This window comes from Anabrus simplex, chromosome 1 (genome assembly GCF_040414725.1).
Source record: "Anabrus simplex isolate iqAnaSimp1 chromosome 1, ASM4041472v1, whole genome shotgun sequence".
In the NCBI taxonomy this organism is placed as follows: domain Eukaryota; kingdom Metazoa; phylum Arthropoda; class Insecta; order Orthoptera; family Tettigoniidae; genus Anabrus; species Anabrus simplex.
In genome coordinates, this window is record NC_090265.1 from 93,820,734 (window position 1) to 93,847,363 (window position 26,630).

General features: G+C 42.0%; 1 protein-coding gene across 1 annotated transcript in view; it reads left to right on the forward strand.

Annotated features, from left to right (window-relative positions):
• Window positions 1-11,655: 11,655 nt before the first annotated feature.
• The window catches only part of LOC136884337 (uncharacterized), a 42,752-nt gene continuing 27,777 nt past the window's right edge, over window positions 11,656-26,630 (forward strand). Inside the window, exon 1 of the mRNA XM_067156444.2 lies at window positions 11,656-11,813. Coding sequence (XP_067012545.1) covers window positions 11,758-11,813 — 56 coding nt within the window. The 5' untranslated portion in view covers window positions 11,656-11,757. The remainder of the gene's footprint in view (window positions 11,814-26,630) is intronic.

Sequence of the window (26,630 nt, forward strand, 5' to 3'; positions counted from 1 at the left end):
GACGAGGGGATCCCGGAGAGCGCTATCCCATGCTTTGCCGTTTTATTTCAGGATCGTACCTGAGCACCAGGTTTCATCCTCAGTGACAATACAGTTCAAGAAATTTGGTGACGCATCCACCGTTTCGACAAAATCCTGTGAAGCCTCTAAACGTGCCTGTTTCTGATCGTCAGTCAAGTGATGTGGCACAAGGCGAGAACACGTTTTCCTCTTCCCTAACTTCTGTATAACGATTTGTCGCACGGATTCAGGTTAATCTGCAGCTCAACCGCCATCATGTGCACAGTTAATCGCCGATCGTTCGTGATTAATGTCCCCACCTTCTCAATGTTTCCGTTACTGACGGCGGCCGCCGGTCTTCCGCTACGGGGGTTGTCAGAAACACTTTCCCGGCTTCCTCAAAACCAGGCGAACCACTCGTACACACACTTCTAGGACAATGCTTGATCTTCATAAACACGTACCAGCATCGCATGCGTTTCTTTCGGTGTCTTGCCAAGCTTAAAACACAATTATTGTACATTGATCTTTAGGTCGTTCATGTTCGTAGTTCAGAACCAACGCACTAAACACGCACTGTGTCAATCAGGTCTTACACGGCACACGCACGATGTTCAACTGAACAACATTGGGAGCAGGTGGTCAAAGCCTGCTGCTACGCAGGTACAGCGTTGTGTGTCGCTTGTGTTGCCGGATCGACCGTTCTGACTTCATTCACCGAACTTTATTGTCACAGGTTGTATGTATCTAGACCCGTCTAATAACTGAGCATATAGTAACTGGACGCCAGTTACTGGGATCATTTACATCACCACCTTTATGGACTAGAATGGTACGGGCTTTCTTGAAAGTCGATGGTACTGCCCCTGTTGTTAACATTCTAGTGGTGATGATTGTGATTATCTCTGAAATCGTGCTGTTTTTAATAGCTCGGACGATTATGTTGTCAAGGCCACTTTCATGATCTTCTCTGTCGCTTGAACAATGTCTTCTTTAATGACCGGATTAAGGAAGTCGTTAATCTCGATGAGTTCACTCTCAGTGCCCTTTGGAGAATACTCTGGTCTTTTGTGGTGGTTCGGCCTACAAAATATGTCCGAAAAGTACACGTTCAATACCTCTTTCTTCAGCCTGCAAATTGGTTGTTCATTCCGATTGCAGTTCGGCTCGTTGGCTGAATGGTCAGCATTGTCGCCTTCTGTACAGAGGTCCCCGGGTTCGATTCCCGGCTGGGTCGGAGATTTTAACCTTAAATTCAAATTACACACAACACTATCCTCCACTACAAAAACACGCAGTTCCCATATACAACAGATGTCGCCCACGCTCGTTGGAGGGTCTGCCTTACAAGGGCTGCACCAGACTAGGAATAGCCATTCGAAATTGTTATTTAATTAGTACCGTACACCAGGTAAAAAGCTTGTAGTCATTTTGATAAAGAATGTGCAGTCATTTGTGGAAAATAAGAGTAAGGTATTTTACATCGCACCGAATCAAGTTTACTTTATTAATGTGTAGCATCCATCAAGCAATGTTTCCTGAAGAGCTTAAGGCAATTATTTCATCATGTCGGAAATTTCCAAGAGAGACACGCGCTTAGCTCGCTCTAAAAATGAAGATTCAAAACAACTTGCCCACTTATCGTATTGTGACCATAATGTGCGACGTGTGCGATAAACAAGACCTGAAAACAGGGAATAAAATCTATCAAAATCGTGGTTGACGGGTTAGTTTTTGTGATTATAGCGGTAATGCCATCTACCGGAGATGAATGGCTGCAGTAGGGACACTGCGCTGCTCAACTGACAACAGTCAGTCACTGATGTTTTTGTTGATCAGTTTCTTGGGCTTAGAACACGTAGTCCATTAAAAGCAATCCCAGAGCATTCGAAGCCTTGGATTTGAACGCCCCACCACCAACACAGAGCGAATTGGCCGTGCGGTTTGGGTCACGTAGCTGTGAGCTTGCAGTCGGGAGATTGTGCGTTGGAATCGCAATCTCGGTAGCCCTGGAGATGGTTATCCGTGTCTTCCTATTTTCACACCAAGGTGGCAGCCCTGAAGGTGGTTTACCGTGGTTTCCCATTTTCTCACCATACAATTGTTCGAGATGTACCTTAAATAAGGCCAAGGCCACTTCCTTCACACCGAGCTCGATAGCTGCAGTCGCTTAAGTGCGGCCAGTATCCAGTATGCGGGAGATAGTAGGTTCGAACCCCACTGTCGGCAGCCCTGAAAATGGTTTTCCGTGGTTTCCCATTTTCACACCAGGCAAATGCTGGGGCTGTGCCTTATTAAGGCCACGGCCGCTTCCTTCCCACTCCTAGCCCTTTCCTGTCCCATCGTCGACGTAAGACCTATCTGTGTCGGTGCGACGAAAAACAACTAGCAAAAAAAAACTTCCTTCACACTCCTAGCTCTTTCCTATCCCATCGTCGCTTTAAGACCAATGTGTGTCGCCCCGACGTAAACCAAAGTGTAAAAAAAAGAAATTGAATCTCCTGTTTATTATTCCTTTTTCTTCGAGTGAGCGTTCCTTCACAATTTTCACCTCATTTCCACAGTTACCTTCATTATCTTCCTAATCAATAACCACTACCATCGCCAGTTAGTTTGTTACCATGATCGATGCACAACATTTCCACGTCGGCGATGAGCACCGTTCGTGGACTTAGCTCGGGAGGACTGGAAGGCATACTTTAGCATGTAAAAGCGTAATTTTCAGGAGAACCATTAGAGTTACAAAGAAAATGCATATGACCGTATTTATGTATGTGTATTTATTTATTTATTTATTTATTTAATTCATTTCTTAAGCCTCTGTGGCTCAGGCGGCAGCGCGCTGGCCTCTCACCGCCGGGTTCTGTGGTTCAAATGCCGGTCACTCTATGTGAAATTTGTGCTGGACAAAGCAGAGGCGAGACAGGTTTTTCTCCGGGTACTCCGGTTATCCCTGTCATAATTCATACCAGCAACACTCTCCAGTATCATTTCATTTCATCTGTCATTCATTAATCATTGCCCCAGAAGAGTATGACAGGCTTCGGCAGCCGGCACAATTCCTATCCTCGCCGCTAGATGAGGGCTTCATTCATTCCATTCCTGACTCGGTCGGCTATGTTCCCGAGCCAGACAAATGAGCAGAACACATGTAAATCCCCGACCCTGCTGGGAATCGTACCCGGGGCCCTCTGAACCGAACGCCATTACGCCGTCCATTCAGCCAAGGAACCGGACCTAAAACGGATATATTAAAACACTACTTATTGTTGTATTCAGCCCAGAAAGATATGCAAAAAAGAAAAAAAATATAGCAGAATATACAGAAACGATAGAAGTGGCCGCACGTGTGTCCGCGCTACGGATATGGAGCCAAGCTCTGCATTCGGAAGACGAATGGGTCGAACTCCATCGTTTGCTGTCCTGAGAATGGCTTTATGTAGTTTTCTATTTTCACTTCCAGGCAAATGCCGGGACACTTCCCTTTCATATACCACAGCCGATTCCTTCCATCTCGTTATCCATTTTCATTCACCATCATCCACAGCAGCAACTTTACGTACTTCTGCCTTAAGTCTGGTTGATACAACAGCTGAATACTGCTCTTTCGTCTGGCTGAATAGCGCCCACACGAAGAAAATTGACACCTGCTGAATCAGACAATGCGGATTATCAGCGGTGTCAACAAAACAACCCCACTGCACTGGCTTCCAGTCCTTAGCAACATCCTTTCTCCAGATCTACGCCGCATGAATCATCTCATGCGAGAAGTAAGTACCTACAGGCAGTGGTTTAGTTGGACCGGAACGGGCCGGAACGCCGTTCCGGAAAATGTTTTGCCGCTTTAGAATGACGTAACATTTTTACATTCAGTAAGAATATCTTATACTCTATACATAGCGCTGAAACGTCATGGGCGTACAATGAGATCCACGCCGAAAAGGGAAATAGGCTGCTGGTTGCAAGATCAAGCGGACTTATGTTCATAAGCAGCGTTGTAACCCCTGTGCATATATTTACCCACAAGCTAATGCAATGAGCTCGCAGTTGCGATCAACAGTATTCTCTCAGACGAAACTCTCTTTACATCGGTCTGTTTTCAGACCAACTTTGCTTTACGGGAGCGAAAGCTGGGTGACCTAGGATATCGTATTCATAAGTTAGAAGTAACAGACAGGAAAGTAGCAAGAATGATTGCTGGTACAAACAGATGGGAACAATGGCAGGAGGGTACTCGGAATGAGGAGATAAAGGCTAATTTAGGAATGAACTCGATGGATGAAGCTGTACGCATAAACCGGCTTCGGTGGTGGGGTCATGTGAGGCGAATGGAGGAGGATAAGTTACTTAGGAGAATAACGGACTCTGCTATGGTGGGTAAGAGAAGTAGAGGTAGACCAAGACGACGATGGTTAGACTCGGTTTCTAACGATTTAAAGATAAGAGGTATAGAACTAAATGAGTCCACAACACTAGTTGCAAATCGAGGATTGTGGCGACGTTTAGTAAATTCACAGAGGCTTGCAGACTGAACGCTGAAAGGCATAACAGTCTATAATGATAATGTATACATGTAACCATATGTCAAGTCATGGCTACGAAAGGGGAAACTTTCAGCTGATGAAACAACTTGTTGTCGGAAACATAAGGCCGCTGATTTTGACACCTAATACGAGTCCATTTGGAAATTGCTGAAGTAATAAGGTGAGTTCCTGTAAATATTTTGTTCCAACTACATCACTGCCTACAGGCCAATCACTTCAAATTCATCAAGACATCTAAAGAATCGCTTCATCCCTAGTTAGGTTTCCAGTTACAGGGTCGGGAATGATGTAAGAAGAAATTTTATGTCATGCCTTTTATGATCGGTTCCCTCCCTGACGCTAAAAACAGTTGAGGAGCTAATGAAGATGAAATGAATGATGGTGAATTATTTAGCTTATGGTACTGATGTATCCACAAAGACGCTCACAAAACTCTGTCACTTGCGTACACGGTTTTTATTCACATTTATTTACACGTTACACATCAATAAACCACCATTTTAACAACTGCCTATCACGAAGAATCAGAAGACTAAGACTGTCATCTTGAAACAGTTGACTACTACGGTAGCATGTCGGTATAAGCACAACACGAGTTCACAGAAACAACTCCTGTTAAGCAATAACTCAAATCCACCATCGACACTGTCTCATTATATATGTTGCCTGGCCAGGCTTCTGGAAGGATATGTCACAACATATCGTCTCGTAAATTCTAGAGTACCGAGCGAGTTGGCCATGCGGTTAGAGGCGCGCGGCTGTGAGCTTGCATCCGGGAGATAGTGGGTTCGAATCCTACTGTCGGCAGCCCTGAAAATGGTTTTCCGTTGTTTCCCATTGTCACACCAGGCAAATGCCCTGGATGTACCTTAAATAAGGCCACAGCCGCTTCCTTCCAACTTCTAGGACTTTCCTATCCCATCATCGCCATAAGACCTATCTGTGTCGGTGCGATGTAAAGCCACTAGCAAAAAAATTCTAGAGTGCCTAATAGCCTAGTAATAATGTAAAGAACTTTCTACAACCATCTCGTGTCAAAGATACGCCATTCTGGATATCACCATGTGTTGCACAATATTATAGTGCATTATACATCATATATAAGGTAATAATCAATTACATACTATTAATTACTTGCTCTACATTAACTAAACACACACATATATATATACAGCACATGTTTCATGACATAACCTCACAAATGTCCGGCTTCATCGCTAAAGGGTTAGCACGCTAGGTTTTGGTCACAGAGGTCCCGGGTTCGATTCCCGGCGGGTCTGCAATTTTAACCATAACTGGTTAATTTCTCTGGCACGGGCTGGGTGTATGTGTCGTCTTCATCACCATTTCATCCTCATCACGACGCGCAGGTCGCCTATGGGAGTCAAATCAAAAGACCTGCATTTGGCGAGCCGAACTTGTCCTCGGACACTCTCGGCACTAAAAGCCATATGCCATTTCATTTTTACCTCACAAATAAAACAATCGTCCGCACATACTACGTAAATAATAATAATAATAATAATAATAATAATAATAATTATCATCATCATCATCATCATCATTATTATTATTATTATTATTATTATTATTATTATTATTATTATTATTATTATTATTATTATTATTATTATTATTATTATTATTATTATTATTATTATTATTGTACCGGGAGGTACACCTCCACGCCGCACATTAAACTCTTGCGCCTAAAAGAATTCCTCTTCTGGAGAAATCTTGTACTGGAAACTACACCTTCTTAAACCGTTATTCAGAAGATGTCACTACAGAAATCTAATGAAATTTTGTTTCATGTACTGTATGAAATTCTACGTGTTTTGTTTACCATTTATCAAGAAGTTGGGACTTTCTTCAACAGAGGTCACTGCTAAAAAACTATGATCATGCACTCTGGTGCGAAGTGGAAGAACTTTGATTTGAAGAAGTTTTGAATTCCTAAGGGTTTTTTTTACTAAATTATGTTCACTCATTTTTGGGTTGGCAATATTGATCTTTTCTTTCCGCCTGTTTTGAATTTAGCCAATCATGAATTTCTGTTATTAATTTTCCGTCTATCAGAGGCTTCTTCCTCGATTCTGAGTGTCACTTTTGATGTTAACCAATAAAGTGAGAGGGTGTGGCTGGTTTATTCATGAAAGGTCTCGAACTTTCTCCGAGGGTTTATAAACTGATGATTTTCACATCTCTTGGCCATTTAATCGTCATTTAACTTAGTGTGTGTGTCAAGCGGGAGGCGGGAGGCGGGAGGCGGGAGGCGGGAGGCGGGAGGCGCCTCTTTCATTAGGTAGTAGTTCTTCAGCAAGGTAATGGCCAATTAACATCTTTATTTCTTGCTAGCTCTGCAGTTTAACCCGAGGGAGAGGTCCGAAACCTTAACTATGTAACCTACTTTTCTGTAAATGTAATAACTGCATACTATCTTTAACTGTAAATCGGAGATAGAGAGTGATGTACCCTCTCGAGCTCCCCTTCATGTTGGTTTGAGTTGACTACGTGTTGTAATTGGTTTTCTTCCTTTCAGTAATGTCTTAATTTATTCTTATACGAGTCACATCCGTAGTTTGGGAATAGCCCCTGTTTCATCGGCTGGTTCGAGGTCCACTCAGCCTACGTGATTAGAATTGAGGAGCTATCTGACGGTGAGATAGCGGCCCCGGTCTAGAAAGCCAAGAATAAAGGCCGAGAGGATTCGTCGTGCTGACCATACGACACCTCGTAATCTGCAGGCCTTCGGGCTGAGCAGCGGTCGCTTGGTAGGCCAAGGCTCTTCAAGGGCTGTAGTGCCATGGGGTTTGGTTTGGTTTGGTTTGGTTTGGTTTGGTAAAAGTGCCTCTGGGAGGCTTAACATAGCCGTTTTGGGAGCAAGTGCTCCAGGTATTAGGTTCGTTCTATTAGCTTCACCCAGGCAGCGCTTCCGCCTCTCTATGTTATTCTAGCTCGTTGGTCGAAACGATTAACTGTCAGTGTAACAGAGGTTCGATATAAGTCGAATGCTTGTAATCGATTGATGAGATCAGGTCGAAACAAAGGAAACAATTTTGAATTATCCATGAATGCGTGAATATGCATTAGAATTGGGTGTTCACGTGCTCATGTGCTCCTGAGAGCCCACCGCCACTGGGGGAGACCAAGGACAAGATGGTTAGACAACGTCTCGAGAGTTTGGAGTTGATAGGGATCCAGGTCTGGAGAAGGAGACCGAAAGGAGTGGGCGAAAACAAACCAGTGACGCAACAGCCAAGTAGTGCCTTGGCATTTCAAGAAGACTGCTGCCCATCAGGATTGCCTGCAAACACTGGAGTGCCATGTGATCAGCGTAACGACATCCCCAGCCGTATTGTTCGAACGGGGATTTCTGCCCTTTTGTAAATTTATGCTCCTTTGTAATTTTTGAGCTGGGAACTCAAAAGTTGTAAAACTAGGGGCGAAAGCTATTGGAGAGGCCAGGGTCCTACATGGGCTGTAGCACTAGGAGAGTGAGTGAATGTGAGGATGCCTACAAATCGAGCTGCTTTTCTTTGGATTTTTTCCAGTTCTTGAACAAAGTAATCCTGGTGAGGGTCCCTATTCAGATAACACACTACACTACCGACCACCACAGAAACACGCAATAGTGATTACATCCCTCCATATAGACTAGGGTTAGTGTCAGAAAGGGCATCCAGCCGTAAAACAGGGTCAAATCCACATGTGCTACGCAGTTCGCACCCGCGCCCCCGCGTACGGGAAAAGCGGTAGAAAAAGAAGGAGAAGAAGAAATTAACGTCATATTATGTCATGTTACGATTTCTTAAGGGAAAAAATTCCACCCTGCATCTACAGGGATTCGAATTTCTGGAACGTCCCTGCGATACGTTATACGTGAAACCTCAATTGTTTTCTTATGAATGTTAACCTTTTCTATACTTACTCTAAGATCCTTTACTCATTCCGCATTATAGCCTACACTCAAAGTATGAAATAAAAACTTCAAACTATGTAATTATAATTAATATATAAATGTAATATCAAAATTGCACACGGAGTAAAAATATGTTGCTATTTACTTAAAAATAGTTTATGAAGATTAATTTAGCACAACTTAGGCCTACACGTCTCAGTAATTAACTCTAGTTACTGGTGCGATTCCCAAGGGAATCAATGTATGAAGTACAATGAACCATAAAGTATTCTTCCATGCTTTAAGGAGATAAGTTTCATCGAAGGTCGTAAGGTACGTTCTTATGCACTGAAAACGATCTCTCGACATCGCAAGAGGTCAAAGTTGCTTACTTCAACACATGGCTATGGCTGACAGCATAATTCTGGAGGGTTCCGCGTGTCTCCGCTGAGGATCTGCCTAACCGTAGATAAACTGGCATAACCAGATTTCTTAGAAGAATTTTGTAACATGTTCACCTACAGTTCCGCAGATAGCATTGAGTTTGCTCGTATATTTATTTATTTATTCTTCTTCTTAATCTGTTTACCTCCAGGGTTGGTTTTTCCCACGGATTCAGCGAGGGATCCCACCTCCCATCTCTGCTGCCTCAAGGACAGTGTCCTGGAGCTTCAGCCTTGGGGTTGGGGATACAACTAAGGAGAATGACCAGTATCTCCCCCACGCGGCCTCACCTGCCACCTGCTATGCTGAACAGGAGCCTTGGTGGGGGATGGGAAGATTGGAAGGGATAGACAAGGAAGAGGACAGGAAGCGGCCATGGCCTTACGTAAGGTACCATCCCGGCATTTGCCTGGAGGAGAAGTGGGAAACCGCGGAAAACCACTTCCAGGGTGGATGGGGTGGGAATCAAACCTACCTCTACTCAGTTGACCTCCAGAGGATGAGTGGACCCCGTTCCAGCCCTCGTACCACTTTTCAAATTTCGTGGCAGAGTGGGGAATCGAACCCGGGCCTCCGGGGGTGGCAGCTAATCACACTGATCTCTACTCCACAGAGGCGGCACTATTTATTTATATATTTATTTATTTTTGCATCGCAGATGGAAATTGATTTTATGAGCGAAAGTCCGACAGCTGTTCATGCTTTCAGGAATCCTGCGAAGTTGCAGTCGATATATGTCACGTTACAAGCAATTGTAGAATTAGGCCTGTTTTGAAAGACACATTGCGCATATTATTCAAATACTTTTAAACAAATATCTCTACACGGTGTTTAATTAAACATTTGGCGGGGATCTAAATTGTATGTTAAATTTTGCATTGTCTGCAAATATGTTAAATATGTAGCGTTAACATACAATATAATGACCTCAGTAAACTAACTCACCCGCAGAGAAACATTCTAAGAAAAACATCTAACTGCAGAAAAAAGACCGAACTTTAGAAATGAGCATCGCAGATTATCTTTCTATCGATTTACATCTTTGCGGACCACGCTAAGCAAATATTACCCGCCATAATGGCATGATGGGTAAGTCATATTCTGGTATAAATTAAACAAATATGAGTAATAATATTAGTGCCATATTTTCCAAAATTGAATCAATGTGAAATACGTTATTTCCATTTTAGAACACGTGCGGCTCGTTGGCATACTGACCTTTGGTCCAGAGGGCCCCGGGTTCGATTCCCGGCCGGATCAAGGATTTTAAATACGTATGGTTAATTTGGGGACTGAATGTTTGTGTTCGTGTTAACACACTTCTCGTCATCTACACACAACACACTACCAACAACCACAAAAATAATTAATACACCCCTCCACATAGGGTTGGTGGCAGGAAAGACATCCACCGGGCTGAATGGTTCAGACGGTCGATCCTGGCTCATTTCGATGGTATTTGAAGGTGCGTGGGTTGGCGACCACGGGGCCATTAGCTGAGTCCTGGTATTAGTTCTACTTACTTGTGTCAGCCTCCTCACTTTCATCTATCCTATCCGACATCCTTTAGCCAACTCTTGTTCTTTTCCAACCCCGACGGTATTAGATATCGAGGCCTAGGGAGTATGTTGACTCCCTTCGTGGCCCTTGTCTTTGGCTGATACCTTCGTGTTTTCTCTCTGATTAATGTTATATAGAGGATGGTTACCTCGTTGTGCTTCCTCTTAAAACAATAATCATCACCACCACCATAGACAAGGAAGAGAGAAGGAAGCGGCCGTGGCCTTAAATTAGGTACCATCGCGACATTTGCCTGGAGGAGAAGTGCGAAATCATAGAAAACCACTTCGATGATGGCTAAGGCGAACCCCGCCCCCTCTAATCAGGTGACCTCTCGAGGCTTAGTGGACCCCGTTCCAGCCCTCGTACCACTTTTTCAATTTCGTGGCAGAGCCGGGAATCAAACGTCGGCATCGGGGGGGGGGGGGGGGGGGGGGGAGAGGGTGGCAGTTAACCACACTAACCACTACACCACAGAGGCGGACCAATTTGTATTATACCACTAATATTGTTTACTATCATTTGTGTTGCAAGTGGGTGTACAGGATTTCTCTTCTGTTATATACACATGTAAGACATAATTGCAGATTATTTTCCGTTGTGTCACTTCCATTCATACATTATTTTAAAACTTTAAGTTACAACAATAAAATATTGTTTTTTAATAGATGAACTTATTTGTAGGCTACACTTGCACATGCAATTATTTCAAGTTGTGTATACCATGAAATAAACACCAAAAATAATTTTCCTCTCTTCTGAAAAATTACTGATTTGTTGGTTAGGGCCTACATCCTTATTCCGGCGAGGTCTTCGATTCTTAAATAGAACTTGTGAACGTCCTAATATGAATTAATAATAAGAACAGGATTAAACTACATTAGATTATACGGGATCGTTCAGATATACCACCCCTTTATTTATATTGTTTTTGTATGACTACGTCGGAAGATATGTCATGTTCGATGTAGAGAACATATCTTGGCAATCCTTTCTCGACACCTATGGAGTATAGTACCAGGAAGATCATAGCAACGTTCCAAACAATCCTTAATATTCCGTGTTATTTTAGAAGTGTTGACCACGTGCTAAGATGTTACGCCACGGTGCCCAAGGCTAAACCAGGTATTGAAGGAGTGGCCCGTAAGATGTTGCCAGATCCCCCTCTCCTCAACTAGTGACGTGGTTCGTATTAAAAGTTGTTCTTCACCAAGAGAAGCTGCAGCACTTCACTAGACGTGGCACTGCACTCAACTTGCAACCTCGAGGCCACCTACAAGTTCGTTTTCTTTTACATTTCATGTGTCCATGAAGAGCAAGGTTTCAGGTTTTCAAGCTACCTCTAAGTTTCTTCCTACCGTAAGGTAAGTAAATATCTTCCGGAAGGATAGGTGAGCATGTTTTTATTCCTCTTAAGGATTATTTTCTACTTCCAGAGTTAAAATTGTATTTTGATTATTAACTGTTGTGTATGGTGTTACTTCAAGTGTATCACCTCCTTGAACTGAAGAATGAATGTAAATAGTAAAACATTCCTCAGTACCCTGTTACTCAGACGCGATACATAATGTTACGAAGTGAGGAAGCATCAAAGACTATATTATATATTTCTCAGTAGGAATGTCATATTTCGGGATCATATTATGTATTGCATGAATAATAAGTAAAACCAGGGCCATGAAGGCCCTGGGAGGGGTGGAAGGTAAAGGCTTCCACTATCAGTAACCTCAGCTCTTTGTGGGGTAGCGTGGTTAGCTATACGCCCGGCCGCCTTTGCCTCCAGGAATGAACCTGGTACTCATTTTCTTGTATAGGCTGAAGCCATGTGCACCTCCGGAAGTGAAAATCTCGTTTCTTAAATTTTTCGACTTCCTTACGAGAATCGAACCCACGTCCTTCCGGCTGAAGGCCTCGGCCAGGCAGCGCTATGAATAATCATCTCAAAACTTATAACTAATTAGTTACAAACTAAATAAAATTAAATTAAACTTAAGCAAAGTTTTATTTCCCACAGAAATAAAACAGTACTTCCAATTTCTTTTTCCGCCGGGTTGAGTAGCTCAGACGGTAGAGTGCTGGCCTTCTGAGCTCAAATTGGCGGGTTTCATCCCGGTTCAGTCCGGTGGTATTTGAAGGTGCTCCTATAGGCCAGCCTCATGTCGGTAGATTTCCTCGCACGGAAAAGAACTCCTGCAGGACAAAATTTTGGCACCTTGCCATCTCCGAAAACTGTAAAAGGTAGTTAGTGAGACGTAAAACCATTGTTATTATTAGTAGTATGTTCTTTTCTCACTTTCACAAAGAATAATAATGTTATTTGCTTTACGTCATACTAAGTATTTTTACGGTTTTCGGAGACGCCGAGGTGTCAGAATTTAGTCCCACGGGAGATCTTTTGCGTGCCAGTAAATCTACCGACACGAGACTGACGTATTTGAGCACCTTCAAATACCACCGGACTGAGCCAGGATCGAGCCTGTCAAGTTGGGGTCAGAAAACCAGCACCTCAACCGTCTGAGCCACTCAGTCCGGCTTTCACAAAGACTTCTGAAGTCCGACTCGTTGGCTGAATGGTCAGCGTACTGGCCTTCGGTTCAGAGGGTCCCGGGTTCGATTCCCGTCCGGGTCGGGGATTTTAACCTTAATTGGTTAATTCCAATGGCCCGGGGGCTGGGTGTTTGTGCTGTCCCCAACATCCCTGCAACTCACACACCACATATAACACTATCCTCCACCACAATAACACGCAGTTACCTACACATGGCAGATGCCGCCCACCCTCATCGGAGGGTCTGCCTTACAAGGGCTGCACTCGGCTAGAAATAGCCACACGAAATTAAAAAAAAGACTTCTGAACATTATGTAAATTGTACAGTAGCAACAAAGGGCACTGTCACTGGATTCTCACCAAAGTGACCGTAGTTGGAGTCCCGGTATATGGAATTTCTTAATGAAATGTCGCGTCTTTGTGGTTCGGATTCCACGTAATTACGATTTCAACAGTCACGTTAAACCATAAGCTTGCTTTGCTTTGTACAGTGACAATATTAAAAAAATAATCTCATCTCATGTTTATGCAGATGCAGATGGAATATAAGAGCAATAGCATAGCCAGGATCGACCGATGTGAGGGGTTATAGTTACATAATAATAACAATAATAATAATAATAATAATAATAATAATAATAATAATAATAATAATTTCGTGTGACTATTTCTAGCCGAGTGTAGCCTGTGTAAAACAGACTCTCCGATGAGTGCGGGCGGCATCTGCCATGTGTAGGTAACTGCGTGTTATTGAGGTGGAGGGTAGTATCATGTGTGTGTGAGTTGCAGGGATGTTGGGGACAACACAAGCACAAACACCCAGTCCCCGTGTCATTGGAATTAACCAATGAAGGTTAAAATTCCCGACCCGGCTGGGAATCGAACCCGGGAACCTCTGAACCGAAGACCAGTATGTTGAACCTTCAGCCAACGAGTCGGACAGTTACAGAATCATAGATCATAATGAAGGTACTTGTGGGTGTGTGATGCGCGCATGCGTGTCATTATAAGGGTGCTGACAAGCGAATTATGTCGATATTCAGATTGCAGTACACTACAAAGTCTTACATTAAAATACAGAACAACATGATAAAAGGCAACAGTTTTACAGCGAATGGTATATATAGATTACAATCTAAAATCCAAATTTAGTGACCTTAGAAAATAGATTCAAGAGATCTGTTGGTTCTGTGAATGCTCAAAATAGCCAATCTGCTGAGTCGACGGCTTTCACTTGTTTATTGTCAGTTTCTGTTTATTTTCTTTTATAAAATTTCCATGGAGGTGGGAGGTATTTTTTTATAACCTGCTTTACGTCGCACCGACACAGATAGGCGACGATGGGATAGGAAGGGGCTAGGAGTGGGAAGGAAGCGACCATGGACTTAATTAAGGTGGTGTGAAAATGGGAAACCATGGAAAAGCCATCTTCAGAGCTGCCGCCAGTGAGATTCGAACCCACTATCTCCCGAATGCAAGCTCACAGCTGCGCGCTCTCGCTCGGTGGTGGGTGGTGTCTAATCCCCAGTAAACCCCCACTGGCTACGCCTCTGTATAGGATATACCGGTAATATACAAGAACCGGTAGAGTTTACACAACAAAATAAAGAAAAACTCTTAACTGTTTGAACTTTGTGATGTATATACAATTGTTGCCGTATTTCAACCATTGACATTCTTTCACAGACTATACTATGACAAAGGGACCCTATCAATGAAAATATTTTTCCGCATTTCAAATACCTAAGGTCCTTTCTTTTCACAATTTTATTTTCGAACACAACATAACTTTCATGTGACATGTTTGGAATTTCATGGAGAGACATTCAAGACATACCATTTTCACACGTACGAACACTATAAGAAAAAGAGATAACAAACAGATCGTTTTATCTTCTAAAAACAAGAATCTCGGAATATGAATAAAAGTAGAAACAAAAGAGAGGTTCATGAGAAAAGAGTGAATAAGGTGTCCTGCCCAAAGTCATTAGAGGAAGAAAAACGCACTACGTTCAGGAATTCCTTGAGGTCCCGTAATTCTGACGTCACCAATTGTGGGGCCCAGGGTGCGTCTTCGTAAGTATATTACACTTTTATTCTCCTTCTTCGACGGGCAGAAGACCGAGAATTTATTCTAACCTCTACTTGTAGAGGAATAAACAGGAAAGGAAGAGTTCTGTCCACACGAAGAACGTAGATGTAACAACAGAATTATAACAATAGATTGACAATATATTATTGTTGAAGAGGAACTATAGCGATATAATCGTCATCTATCAGAACTTATCTTCATCTTCGTAGCCTTTTTCCCAGCTATGTACCTGGGGTAAACACTGGATTCAGCCCTGTTTCACGGCAGGACGCCCATCCTGACGCCAACCCTATGTGTAGGATTGTATTCACTAGCGCGTGTTCCTGTGGTGGATTGTGGTGTGGTGTGTTGTGTGCACATGAAGATGTGTATTGAAACAAGCACAAACACCAAGTCCCTGAACTGAAGGAATTAACTATACCGTACGTAGTTAAAATCCTTGACGTCCGACTCATTGGCTGAATGGTCAGCGTCGAGGCCTTCGGTTCAAATGGTCCCGGTTTCGATTCCGACTAGGTCGGGCATTTTAATCGCGTCTGATTAATTATTCTGGCTCGGAGACTGGGCGTTTGCATTTGTCCCAACACTTTCCTCTTCATATTCAGATAACACACTTCACTCTCTCTTCTCTCCTCTCAGTTTTAAATACTGCGTTGATGGGATGAAAGTTTCATATGGGGATCATTGTAAGTACCTAGGTGTTAATAAAAGGAAAGATCTTTGTTGTGGTAATCATATAAATCGGATTGTAAATAAAGGCTACAGATCTCTGCCCATGGTTATGAGGGTATTTAGAGGCGGTAGTAAGGATTTAAAGAAGAGGGTACATACGGCAAGTCTCTGGTAAGACCCCAACTAGAGGATGGTTCCAATGTATGGGACGCTCACTAGGATTACTTGATTCAAGAATTGAAAAAAATCCAAAGAAAAGCAGTTCGATTTGTTCAGGGTGATTTCCAACAAAATAGTAGCGTTACAAAAATGTTGGAAAGTTAGGGCTGGGAATAACTGAGAGAAAGGGGACGAGCTGCTTGACTAAGTGGTATGTGGAGAGATGGCGAGGAATGATATTAGTAAACGAATAAATTTGAGTGGTGTCTTTAAAAGTAGGAAAGAGCACAATATGAAGATAAAGTTGGAATTCAAGAGGACAAATTGGGGCAAATATTCATTTATAGGAAGGGGAGTTAGGGATTGGAATAACTTGCCAAGGGGGATGTTCAATAAATTTCCAATTTCTTTGCAATCATTTAAGAAAAGGGTTGGAAAATATCAGATAGGGAATCTTCCACTTGGGCGACTGCCTTAAATGCAGATCAGTAGTGACTGATTTTGATATTTGACTACCAACCACCACAGAAGAAATAGTAATGATATTCCTCCATATAGGGTTGGCGTCAGAAGGGGCAACTGACTGTAAAACAGGGTCAAATCCACATGTGCGACACAGTTCGTACCCGCGACCCCACAGATGGGGCAAAAGCGGTGGAGGAAGAATCATTTGAAATTCTTACGCCTATTAAAGTTAATAAGAGGAGAAAATGGAAAAGATCTCGTCATCCGAAGAATGAAAGCGTCAGTAAAACGAAAAGGTATAAAAATGAAATACCCCGCGGGTCCTACAAAAATAGTACCTTAGCGTTCGAATCGGAAGAGAACAAGGAAGATGAGTCGGTTAGCTGAAAGCGAGGAGCTCGGTACGAGTGGAAGTAATGCCAAGCTCAGCAAGGAATCTCACTGTCGCCACATCAAGCTCGCATAAGCGTGGATAAACGAGAACTGAGGGTGTCGAGTACTGCGATGCCGTTGGGACCGGAAGAAATCAATAGTTGACCAAGGAAGGTCGCAGACGGAAAATAATCTTGAGGAGCCTGGTAGAAGAAAGTTGAAGTAATCCTAGATTCAATTCCAATCCCATCGTTCCTAACCGTATACTGTATCATCACATGCTAGCCTCTGGAATATAATGTTAAATGATGTCTTGCTGGTCTAGTCATATTAAATTTCCTGTGTAATTCGCCTGTTCATTTCTCAGTAACTGCGCTACTCAAACGTGAAGTGAAAGTTTACGCGACGATATTTTCATTTTTCAGTAAACGGGTGACTGTAGTCACGTAGGTTCTATAAAAAACGGTGCTGGCGGATAACGCATGGGCGTAGGTTATATCACTAGGCACTTTGTAGGACAAGTTTGGGTGCCGAGAGTAGAAGCCGGTAGGATCTCTTCTCGACACCTTCAGTCCTTCCACCACTCACACAAGGACATCGACAGTGCAAGTGGCTACCCAGCTCGGGTCACGTAACTATCAGTTTGCATTCGGGAGATAGTAGGTTCGAACCCCCTTGTCGGCAGCCCTGAAAATCGTTTCCCGTCGTTTCCTATTTTCACACCAGGCGAATGCTGAGGATCTACCATTATTAAGGCCACGTCGCTTCCTTCCCACTCCCAACCCGTTCCTATCCGATCACCGCCATAAGACCTTTCGGTGTCGGGGCGATGTAGAGCAAATTGTTAAAAAAAAAACAGCAAATCATCTCAAATTTATATTTTCTCGGTCGAGCTGAATTCATTTTCCGAGATATTTTGTTAACAAGACACCTCTTTCAACATCTCCGAAGGGCCATGGATCACCAACCGACTTCTGCTCAGCTCGAAGGCCTGCAGATTACGAGGTGTCGTGTGGTCGGCACGACGAATCCTCTCGGCCGTTATTCTTGGCTTTCTAGACCGGGGCCCCTATCTCACCGTCAGATAGCTCCTCAATTATAATTACGTAGGCTGAGTGGACCTCGAACCAGCCATCAGATCCAGGTAGAAATCCTTGACCTGTTCGGGAATCAATCCAGGGGCCTTCAGGTAAGAGGCAGGCACGCTACCCCTACACCGCGGGGCCAGCTATCTTTCCAGAAGTTTGTTAAAATGATAGCAATGTTGAACAGAAAACTAGTTCACGAAATAACTGGTGATGGTGATTATTGTTTTAAGAGGAAGTGCAACGTGGCAAACATCCTCTATTAATACTAATCATAGGGGGAAAGAATGGAAGGGATGCGATACTTCGAAGAAAAGAAGATATCGGCCAAACAATATGAAGATAAAGTTGGAATTCAAGAGGACAAATTGGGGCAAATATTCATTTATAGGTAGGGGAGTTAGGGATTGGAATAACTTACCAAGGGAGATGTTCAATAAATTTCCAATTTTTTTGAAATCATTTAAGAAAAGGCTAGGAAAACAACAGACAGGGAATCTGCCACCTGGGCGACTGCCCTAAATGCATATCAGTATTGACTGACTGAGAAAGACAAGGGCTACGAAGGGCGTGAAAGTGAAACAAACCCTAGGCCTCGTAATCCTAAAACCTTTGGGGTCGAAAAAGAAAGAGTTGACCGAGGGAGGTCGGATAAAACAGATGAAAGCGATGGACCTGGCACAAGTAAGTGGAATTAATTCGAGGACTCAGCTAAGGGCCCCATGGTCGCCAACTCATGCTGCCAAGTTAAGATCCTCCAGGGCCCCTTTTAATATGGAATGACTGTGGGGCCTTCCTCCTTGAAACTACCTATGATGATGATGATGATGATGATGATACTAATAATAATAATAATAATAATAATAATAATAATAATAGTAATAATAATAATAATAATAGTCACTCAGAAAAGAATGAGTGCATAGTATTCTATGATCCTCGCATTTAATATTTTATCGGGCTTGATTGTAGGTTCTTCTTCTTCTACCGCTTTAAGCCACACGTGGGAGGCGTGGCGAGTGTGAAATGTGTCACACACACACGCGCGCGCGCGCTTTAGATATCCACAACAGACATTATATAATTATGTAGCATAGCTATGTCTAAAGGTTCAATTTTTTCTGAGAAAACTGTGCTTGCAAAGAATTTATGTAATTATAGTATGCGGTCATTCTTTTTTCGGTCGACTGTACCTAATGTATACAACATTTGAAGTCAAGCCCACAAGACGAACTCCAAAAACGATAAAGAATCCAGAAGTCGAAAGTTCTATCTCGGCGTGTAGGCCTATTATTTTTCGATAGCAATCTTTTGTATGTTTAAACATAATTGTGTAGGAGGATCACTGTGACATGAACCTGGGATTTCTACTAACTTGTTTTAAATGTCACCGGGCGAGTTGACCGTGCGGTTAGTGGCGCGTGGCTGTGAGTTTGCACCCGGGAGATAGTGGGTTCGAATCCCACTGTTGGCAGCCCTGAAGATGGTTTTCCGTGGTTTCCCATTTTACACCAGGCAAATGCTGGGGCTGTACCTTAATTAAGGCCACGGCCGCTTCCTTCCAACTCCTAGGCATTTCCCTTCCCATTGTCGCCATAAGACCTATCTGTGTTGATGCGACGTAAAGCCACTAGCAAAAAAATAGTTTTAAAAGTCCGCTGCTGTTTTACTTATGCACTTTGAACACTGTGGTCAGCAGTAATATCAATATCCGTCAATCTGACAGGAAAGAAACGATTATCATCCATGAGCATAATATAATTTTTCTGTTTGTCTAAGTTGCCTCAGTGAATCACTGGTAATGTGTCCGATTTCCCTCTGTGGATGGAGGCGGGAGAATAAAACCCACGGTATCCCCTGCCTGTCGCAAGGGGTGACTGAAAGTGCCCCAGAGTCTCTTAACTGGGGAACGTGGGTTAGCGACCACGAAGCCCTTAGCTGAGTCCTCGCATTGCTTCCATTTAATTGTGCCAGGCTCCTCACTATGCTCTATCCTGTTCGACCTGCCTTTTTCAACTATTGTCCTTTTCTGACCCCAACAGTATTAGGTTGCAAAGCCTAGGAGTACTTAATCTTCACGCCCTTCGTGGCCCTTCTCTTTCTTTGATCGATACCGTCATTTTTCGAAGTATCAGATCTGTTCCATTTTCCCCCCTGTGATACGTGTTAAAAGAGGATAGTTGCATAGTTGTACTTCCTCTTAAAACAACAATCACCACCACTACCTGTGTCCCACTCATGATCCAAAGTTCACGGGTTCGATTTTGGCTGAGGTAGTCGTTTTTAAGGACTATCAATCTATTATTATTATTATTATTATTATTATTATTATTATTATTATTATTATTATTATTATTATTATTATTATTATTATTACATCATATATTCATCTTCATTATAGACTGTTATGTCTTTCAGCATTCAGTCTGCAAGCCCCTGTGAATTTACTAACTGCTGCTACAATCCTCTATTTGATACTAGTACTGTGGTCTCATTTAGTTCTATACCGCTTATCTTTAAATCGTTAGAAACTGAGTCTAACCATCATCGTCTTGGTCTCCCTCTACTTCTCTTATCCTCCATGACCGAGTCCATTATTCTCTTAGGTAACCTATCCTCCTCCAATCGCCTCACATGACCCCACCACCGAAGCATACAGCTATATCCTTTATCCCCTCATTCTGAGTACCCTCCTGCCATTGTTCCCACATGTTTGTACCAGAAATCATTCTCGCTATTTTCATGTCTGTTTACTTCTAACTTATGCATAAGATATCCTGAGTCCACCTAGCTTTCCCTCCCGTAAAGCAATGTAAAGGAGTAAAGAGACTAAGAAGGTGGTGCAGGTTGGAAAGAAATAGAGTCAGAAATTACTAGGAAATTGAATCTAGCCAAGAAGTCAGCTAAGGATACCATGATGACAAGCATAATTCACAGCCATACAAATGACTCAAAAATGCAAGCATATGTATAGGTACTTTAAGGCAGAAAGTGGTTCCAAGAAGGACATTCCAGGAATCATTAATGAACAAGGGGAGTGTATGTGTGAGGATGTACAGAAGGTAGAGGTAATCAGAAGTTAGCAGTATGTCAAGATTGTTGGTTACAAGGATAAAGTCCAGATAGAGGAGGTGACTTACACTAAAAAAGTATTGGAATTTACTTACGATAACAAAGATATTTGGAATAAGATACAAAAGTTGAAAACTAGAAAAGCAGTTGCAATTGATAAGATACCTGGGGACATACTAAACACAATGGGTTGGAATACAGTAAGTACCATATCTGAAGTACTTATTTGATAACTGCTTGCATGAAAGAGCTGTACCGAATGCTAGAGGCTTTATGTCACACCAACACAGATAGGTCTTATGCTGACGATAGGAAAGGCCTAGGAGTTGGAAGGAAGCGGTCGTGGCCTTAATTAAGGTACAGCCTGGTGTGAAAATGGGAAACCACAGAAAACTGTACCGAATAAAGAGTTGCTACAGTAGCCCCCGTATATAAAGGAAAGAGTGATAAACATAAAGCCAAAAATTACAGGCTACTCAATTTGACATGTGTGATACTGTATGTAAACTTTGGGAAAGCATCTTTCTGATTATATTAAACATGTTTGTGGAATTAATAACTGGTTAGATAATAGGCAGTTTGGGGTTAGGAAAGGTTATTCCACTGAAGCTCAATTTGTAGGATTCCAGCAATATATAGCAGATGTCTTCGATTCAGGCGGTCAAATGGACTGTATTGCGATTGACCTATCTAAGGTACATCAAGGGTACATCATGGTAGATTACCGGCAAAAATGAGTACAATACTGGACTAGACAAAGAGTGATGAATGGGTGGCTATAATTCTAGAAAATAGAACTTGGAGAATTACAGTAGGTGAAGCATTATCTGATCCTGTAATAAGAGGGGAATTCCTCAAGGCAGTCTTATTGGACCTTTATGTTTACTTATAAATATATAAAAGATTAAATGATATGAGAAAAGAACTGGAATTAAAGATTAGGCTTTTGTGGATGATATTTTACTGTACACGTGAGTAATAAATACCGTAAGTTACAAGATTGTGAGCAACTACAAAAAGTCCTCAACAGTTGTGATATGGACAGCAGGTAATGGCACGGGGTTAAAAGTCATGTTGTGAGATTCACTGATAAGAAAAATCCTTTTAGTTTTGATTACTGTGTAGATGGGGTGAATGTTCCTTAAGTACCTAGGTGTTTATATAAGGAAAGATCTTCATTGGGGTAATCACATAAAATGGAATTGTAAATAAAGGGTACAGATCTCTGCACATGGTTATGAGGGTATTCTAGGGGTTGTAGTAAGTACTGTATGTAAGGAGAAGGTATATTAGTCTCTGGTAAGACTCCAACTAGAGTATGGTTCCAGTGTATCGGACCCGCACCAGGATTATTTGATTCAAGAACTGGGAAAATTCCAAAGAAAAGTGGGTTCTGGGTGATTTCTGATAAAAGAGTAGCATTATGAAAAATGTTGCAAAGTTTGGGTTGGGAAGACTTAAGAGAAATGAGACGAGCTGCTTGACTAAGTGGTATGTTCTGAGCTGTCAGTGGAGAGATGGCGTGGAATGACATTAGTAGATGAATACGTTTGAGTGGTGTTTTTTAAAAGTAGGAAAGATCACAATTTGAAAATAAAGTTGTATTTCAAGAGGAGAAATTGGGGCAAATATTTTTTTATAACTTAGAAAGAGGAGCTATGGATTGGAATAATTTACCTAGGGAGGTGTTGAATAAATTTTCAGTCTTTGCAATTATTTAAGAAAAGCTTAGGTAAATAACAGATAGGGAATCTGACACCTGGGCGACTGCCCTAAATGCATAGCAAGGGTAATTGATAATGAAGAAGAAGAAGAAGAAGGAGGAGGAGGAGAAGAAGAAGAAGAAGAAGAAGAAGAAGACGAAGAAGAAGAAGAAGAAGAAGAAGAAGAAGAAGAAGAAGAAGAAGAAGAAGAAGAAGAAGAAGAAGAAGAAGAAAATTTGTTGAATGTCTCTTCAATTGCTGTTGGTTTCAAGAGATGTCAGGGTATTAAAATCTTGTTTTGCATAGTCCTTCAATGTTCCAGAAGTCGACAACACGGAGTTGTAGTATGTGAACGCCATAAGTGGTGCTGGGGATTACTGTTTTAAGAGGAAGTATAACTGGACAACCATTCTCTATTTACACTAATCAGAAGGAAAAAATGAAAGTGGTCTGAGACCTCGAAGAGATAGAACTAAAGTTCACCAAGAGAGGTCGGTAACGATTGATGAAAATTAGGAGCCTGACACAAGTAAGTGGAAGCAATGCCAGGACACAGCTAAGGGCCCCATGCTCGTTAACTCACTCTCCCAAGTTAAGAGCCACTGGGGCCCCTTTTAGTCACCTCTATACGACAGGAAGGAGATACCGCGGCTGTTATTCTACCGCCCCCACCCACAGCGGATATGCGTTCGGCAGAAGCAACTTCTGGCTTGGCGAAGAAAGCAGCAGGGAACTACCTTACTCCTCATTTCCCTAGTATTCCTCATCAGTGACGCCTAGGCCATCTTGACAGATGATGGTGGGTCTGTTGAGGATCAAACCAGCCTTCGGACTGAATAATCAACAAACAAACAAACAGACAAACAAACAAACAAACAAACAAACAAACAAACAAATGGACAAACAAACAGACATACATACGAGGGTGAATCAAAAAGTAAGTTACACTTCCAAGTTATAGCTATTTATGAAACCACCTACACATAGGCAACACGGTTATGACAACATACAATGTAAGTTCACTTTTCCACATAGTCCCCAAGAGACTGTAAACATTTCTCGGAACGGCCAACCACCTTTTTGATTCTGGATGAGTAAAAATCATCTTCAGCGCTATAACCACCTGGAGACAGCTGCTTTCACCTCTTCATCGTTACACAATTTTCGTCCACCGACATCCTTTCTCAGCTTACCGAACACATGATAATTGCATAGTGCTAAGTCTGGACTGTATGGAGAGTGTTTCTACTCCCATTTGAATCCCTGCAGCAATTCAGACGTTCGGCGGGCCGTGTGAGGTGTTGCGTTATCGCGCATTTTCCCCTGTGATTATCATGTGTTCGGTAAGCTGATAAAGGATGAGGAAGTGAAAGCAGCCGTCTCCAGGAGGTTACATTGTGCTGGAGGTTATTTCTACTCATCCGGAATCAAAAAGTGGTTGACCGTTACAAGAAATGTATACAGTCTCTTTGGGGACTATGTGGAAAAGTGAACTACATTGTATATTATCATAGCAGTGTTGCCTACGTGTAGGTGGTTTCCTAAATGGCCATAACTTGGAAGTGTATCTTACTTTTTGATTCGCCCTCGTACAAACAAACATCGAGAGAAAACAAGGAATTTAAAAAAAAACTGACATTTTTTAAGGTGTTTGATGCCAGCTGATGGCATTTTCTATGAACATCATTGAGGTCTATCAGTTTTGCAATGCCCGTTCTAAAGATACAGTACTTCTGCACGCATCTCTTCCCCTCAGTCGACTTGTAGAATTAGAATTAGAGTAGAATTTACTGCATGTATCGTTAAACATACTTAAATGGAATCCTACAATTACAACATGCATTTGAATGAATTGAATGAATGAATGCCTACATGAATTGGTGGATGCATGATTTCATGATTGTGTTCGTGTATGAATGAATGAATAAACACACACTCTTGTTACCCAGTCACAGATAGCAGTCGGCTTGTAGCGTACAGGGTGAGCAACATGAAGCAGAAATAGTCCCGCAGCCCGGCAGCGAGCCTGCATACAAGAGGTGCGTGCGTGACAGGAAGTCTGCAGTAAATACATTGCCGCGTAATCTATTTGTAACAAATAAACAAACAAACAAACAAACAAAAACAACACAAACAATAAAAGTACTCACTTATATCCCACCAACAGATGTTGAAACTGCCTCCCTTTGTTGTTCAAGCATTTCTGGCACCTGCTTAGGAAATTGCTCATTAACCTTTGCAGTTCCATCTGAGAAATGGTAGCAATTTCTTAACAAATGTTATTTCAAAGTTCATCTAAAGTGTGTGATTTTTTAGAAGCATTACCAATGTTACCTACACTTTCTTGTGTGAGTACTATATGTGGTTTATTTCGTTTCTTATCAAGAAGACTTCCCCTCTTACGTAAATTATTTACTAATGTATGAATTGAAGTCCGACCTGGAACTTGAACATCAGGAAACTTCTCTTGAAATAATATCCTTATGACCCTCACACTTTCTGTATGGACGTATGAATCGCAAATAGGAACAGAACCCGACTCGAGCCACCTGAGCCATTTCACTAAATTCACACACTGTACTAATGTCATCAACAAAACACGTGCAACGTTTGCAAATGTTCAACAAAGACTGAAACCTGGTGCAGTAGTGTGGCCTTGAGTACATCCGGCACTGTATTTTGACACCGGCCGACTCACTCACTCACTCACTCAGGAATTACCGTGCACTGGATGGAGCGGTTCCGCTTTATTCTGCTCACCCAGTACTTCCTCACATAGCTGACTTAGGGTTGAGCACGACTACTGATGATAGTCTCCAGTTACCTGTTTTGGTCTACAAGTAATGGTTAAAACATACAGCTACACAGACTGTGGCATAATGATGGACACAGTAGTTTGTTAGTGTGTATTTATATTTGTGCACTTGTGTACCAACACGGAATATGGTTGCCCAGTTGTACTTCTCTTAAAACAATATTCACTTCCCATCAATCACTGTATCAACGCGGTTGCTTGAAGACATGCTACTATTATCAAAAACTATTTTCTTTTGTTTAAGGTTATAAAACATGACGTTTGGCTAAAGAAGTGATGTAGAAGTGGTATTTCTGATTCATAATTATTCATAGGAGAGTTGAGCATGTTAAGCCCCTAAAATATAAATGCCTTTTGTACTCCACAGTTTATGTCAAACTTTAAAGAAATATTTATTTTCATAGTACACGATAATTTATTTTTATGTACCATTTGCCACCGAGGTAGACACCTTATTTGCAAATATAGTGATTTGATTACAAAACATTGTGTTCCACGCATTTTATGCAAATACATTATACATTATATTGTACGGAATACCGTAGTTATGAACGTGTACTGTACACCCCTCCAGGCTTGCGCTCGGAACAGCTGTTTGTCATGCATGCAGAACTGTCAGTCAGCTCATGAACTTGATATGCCTGTGGCAATACTATTATAAACACTCAGTTGGCTTGTATGTTTCAATAAGTTATGGTCGTGCTGCTGGCTGGATGTTGATAACGTTTTATTACTCGTTTTCAAAGAGTAAAATTGTTAGAAGTATGACTTCATCATCATCATTAGCTGATACTGAGCATGAGACCTTAACTAGCAGTGAGAGGAAGAAGCAAGGAAGAATGTTTGAGGGGTTGAAAAATATCCATTCGCAGTTCCATGGACACAATATTTTAAAACTGTAGGAGACTGAAATGTGTGGAAAATGTAAGTGTAGAAGCAAAAGGATATTTTGGCTGCATTTAATAGTATGATATCACTTGATGTACAATATTCATATTTCTGCAGTCTATCAAGCATCAAGGTTTACCAAAGACATCGATCAAGGAATCCAAAATCACTATAGTGCGTACAGTTACGCGGTAAAAGTGCTCCAAGTTCTTTATAGCAGTTCATGGTATTAGTAAACATAAACTGAACTGGTTTCAGAAGTCTTTGAAATCAATTGGATATTTGGCAAAAGACAAATGAGTTGGGACAA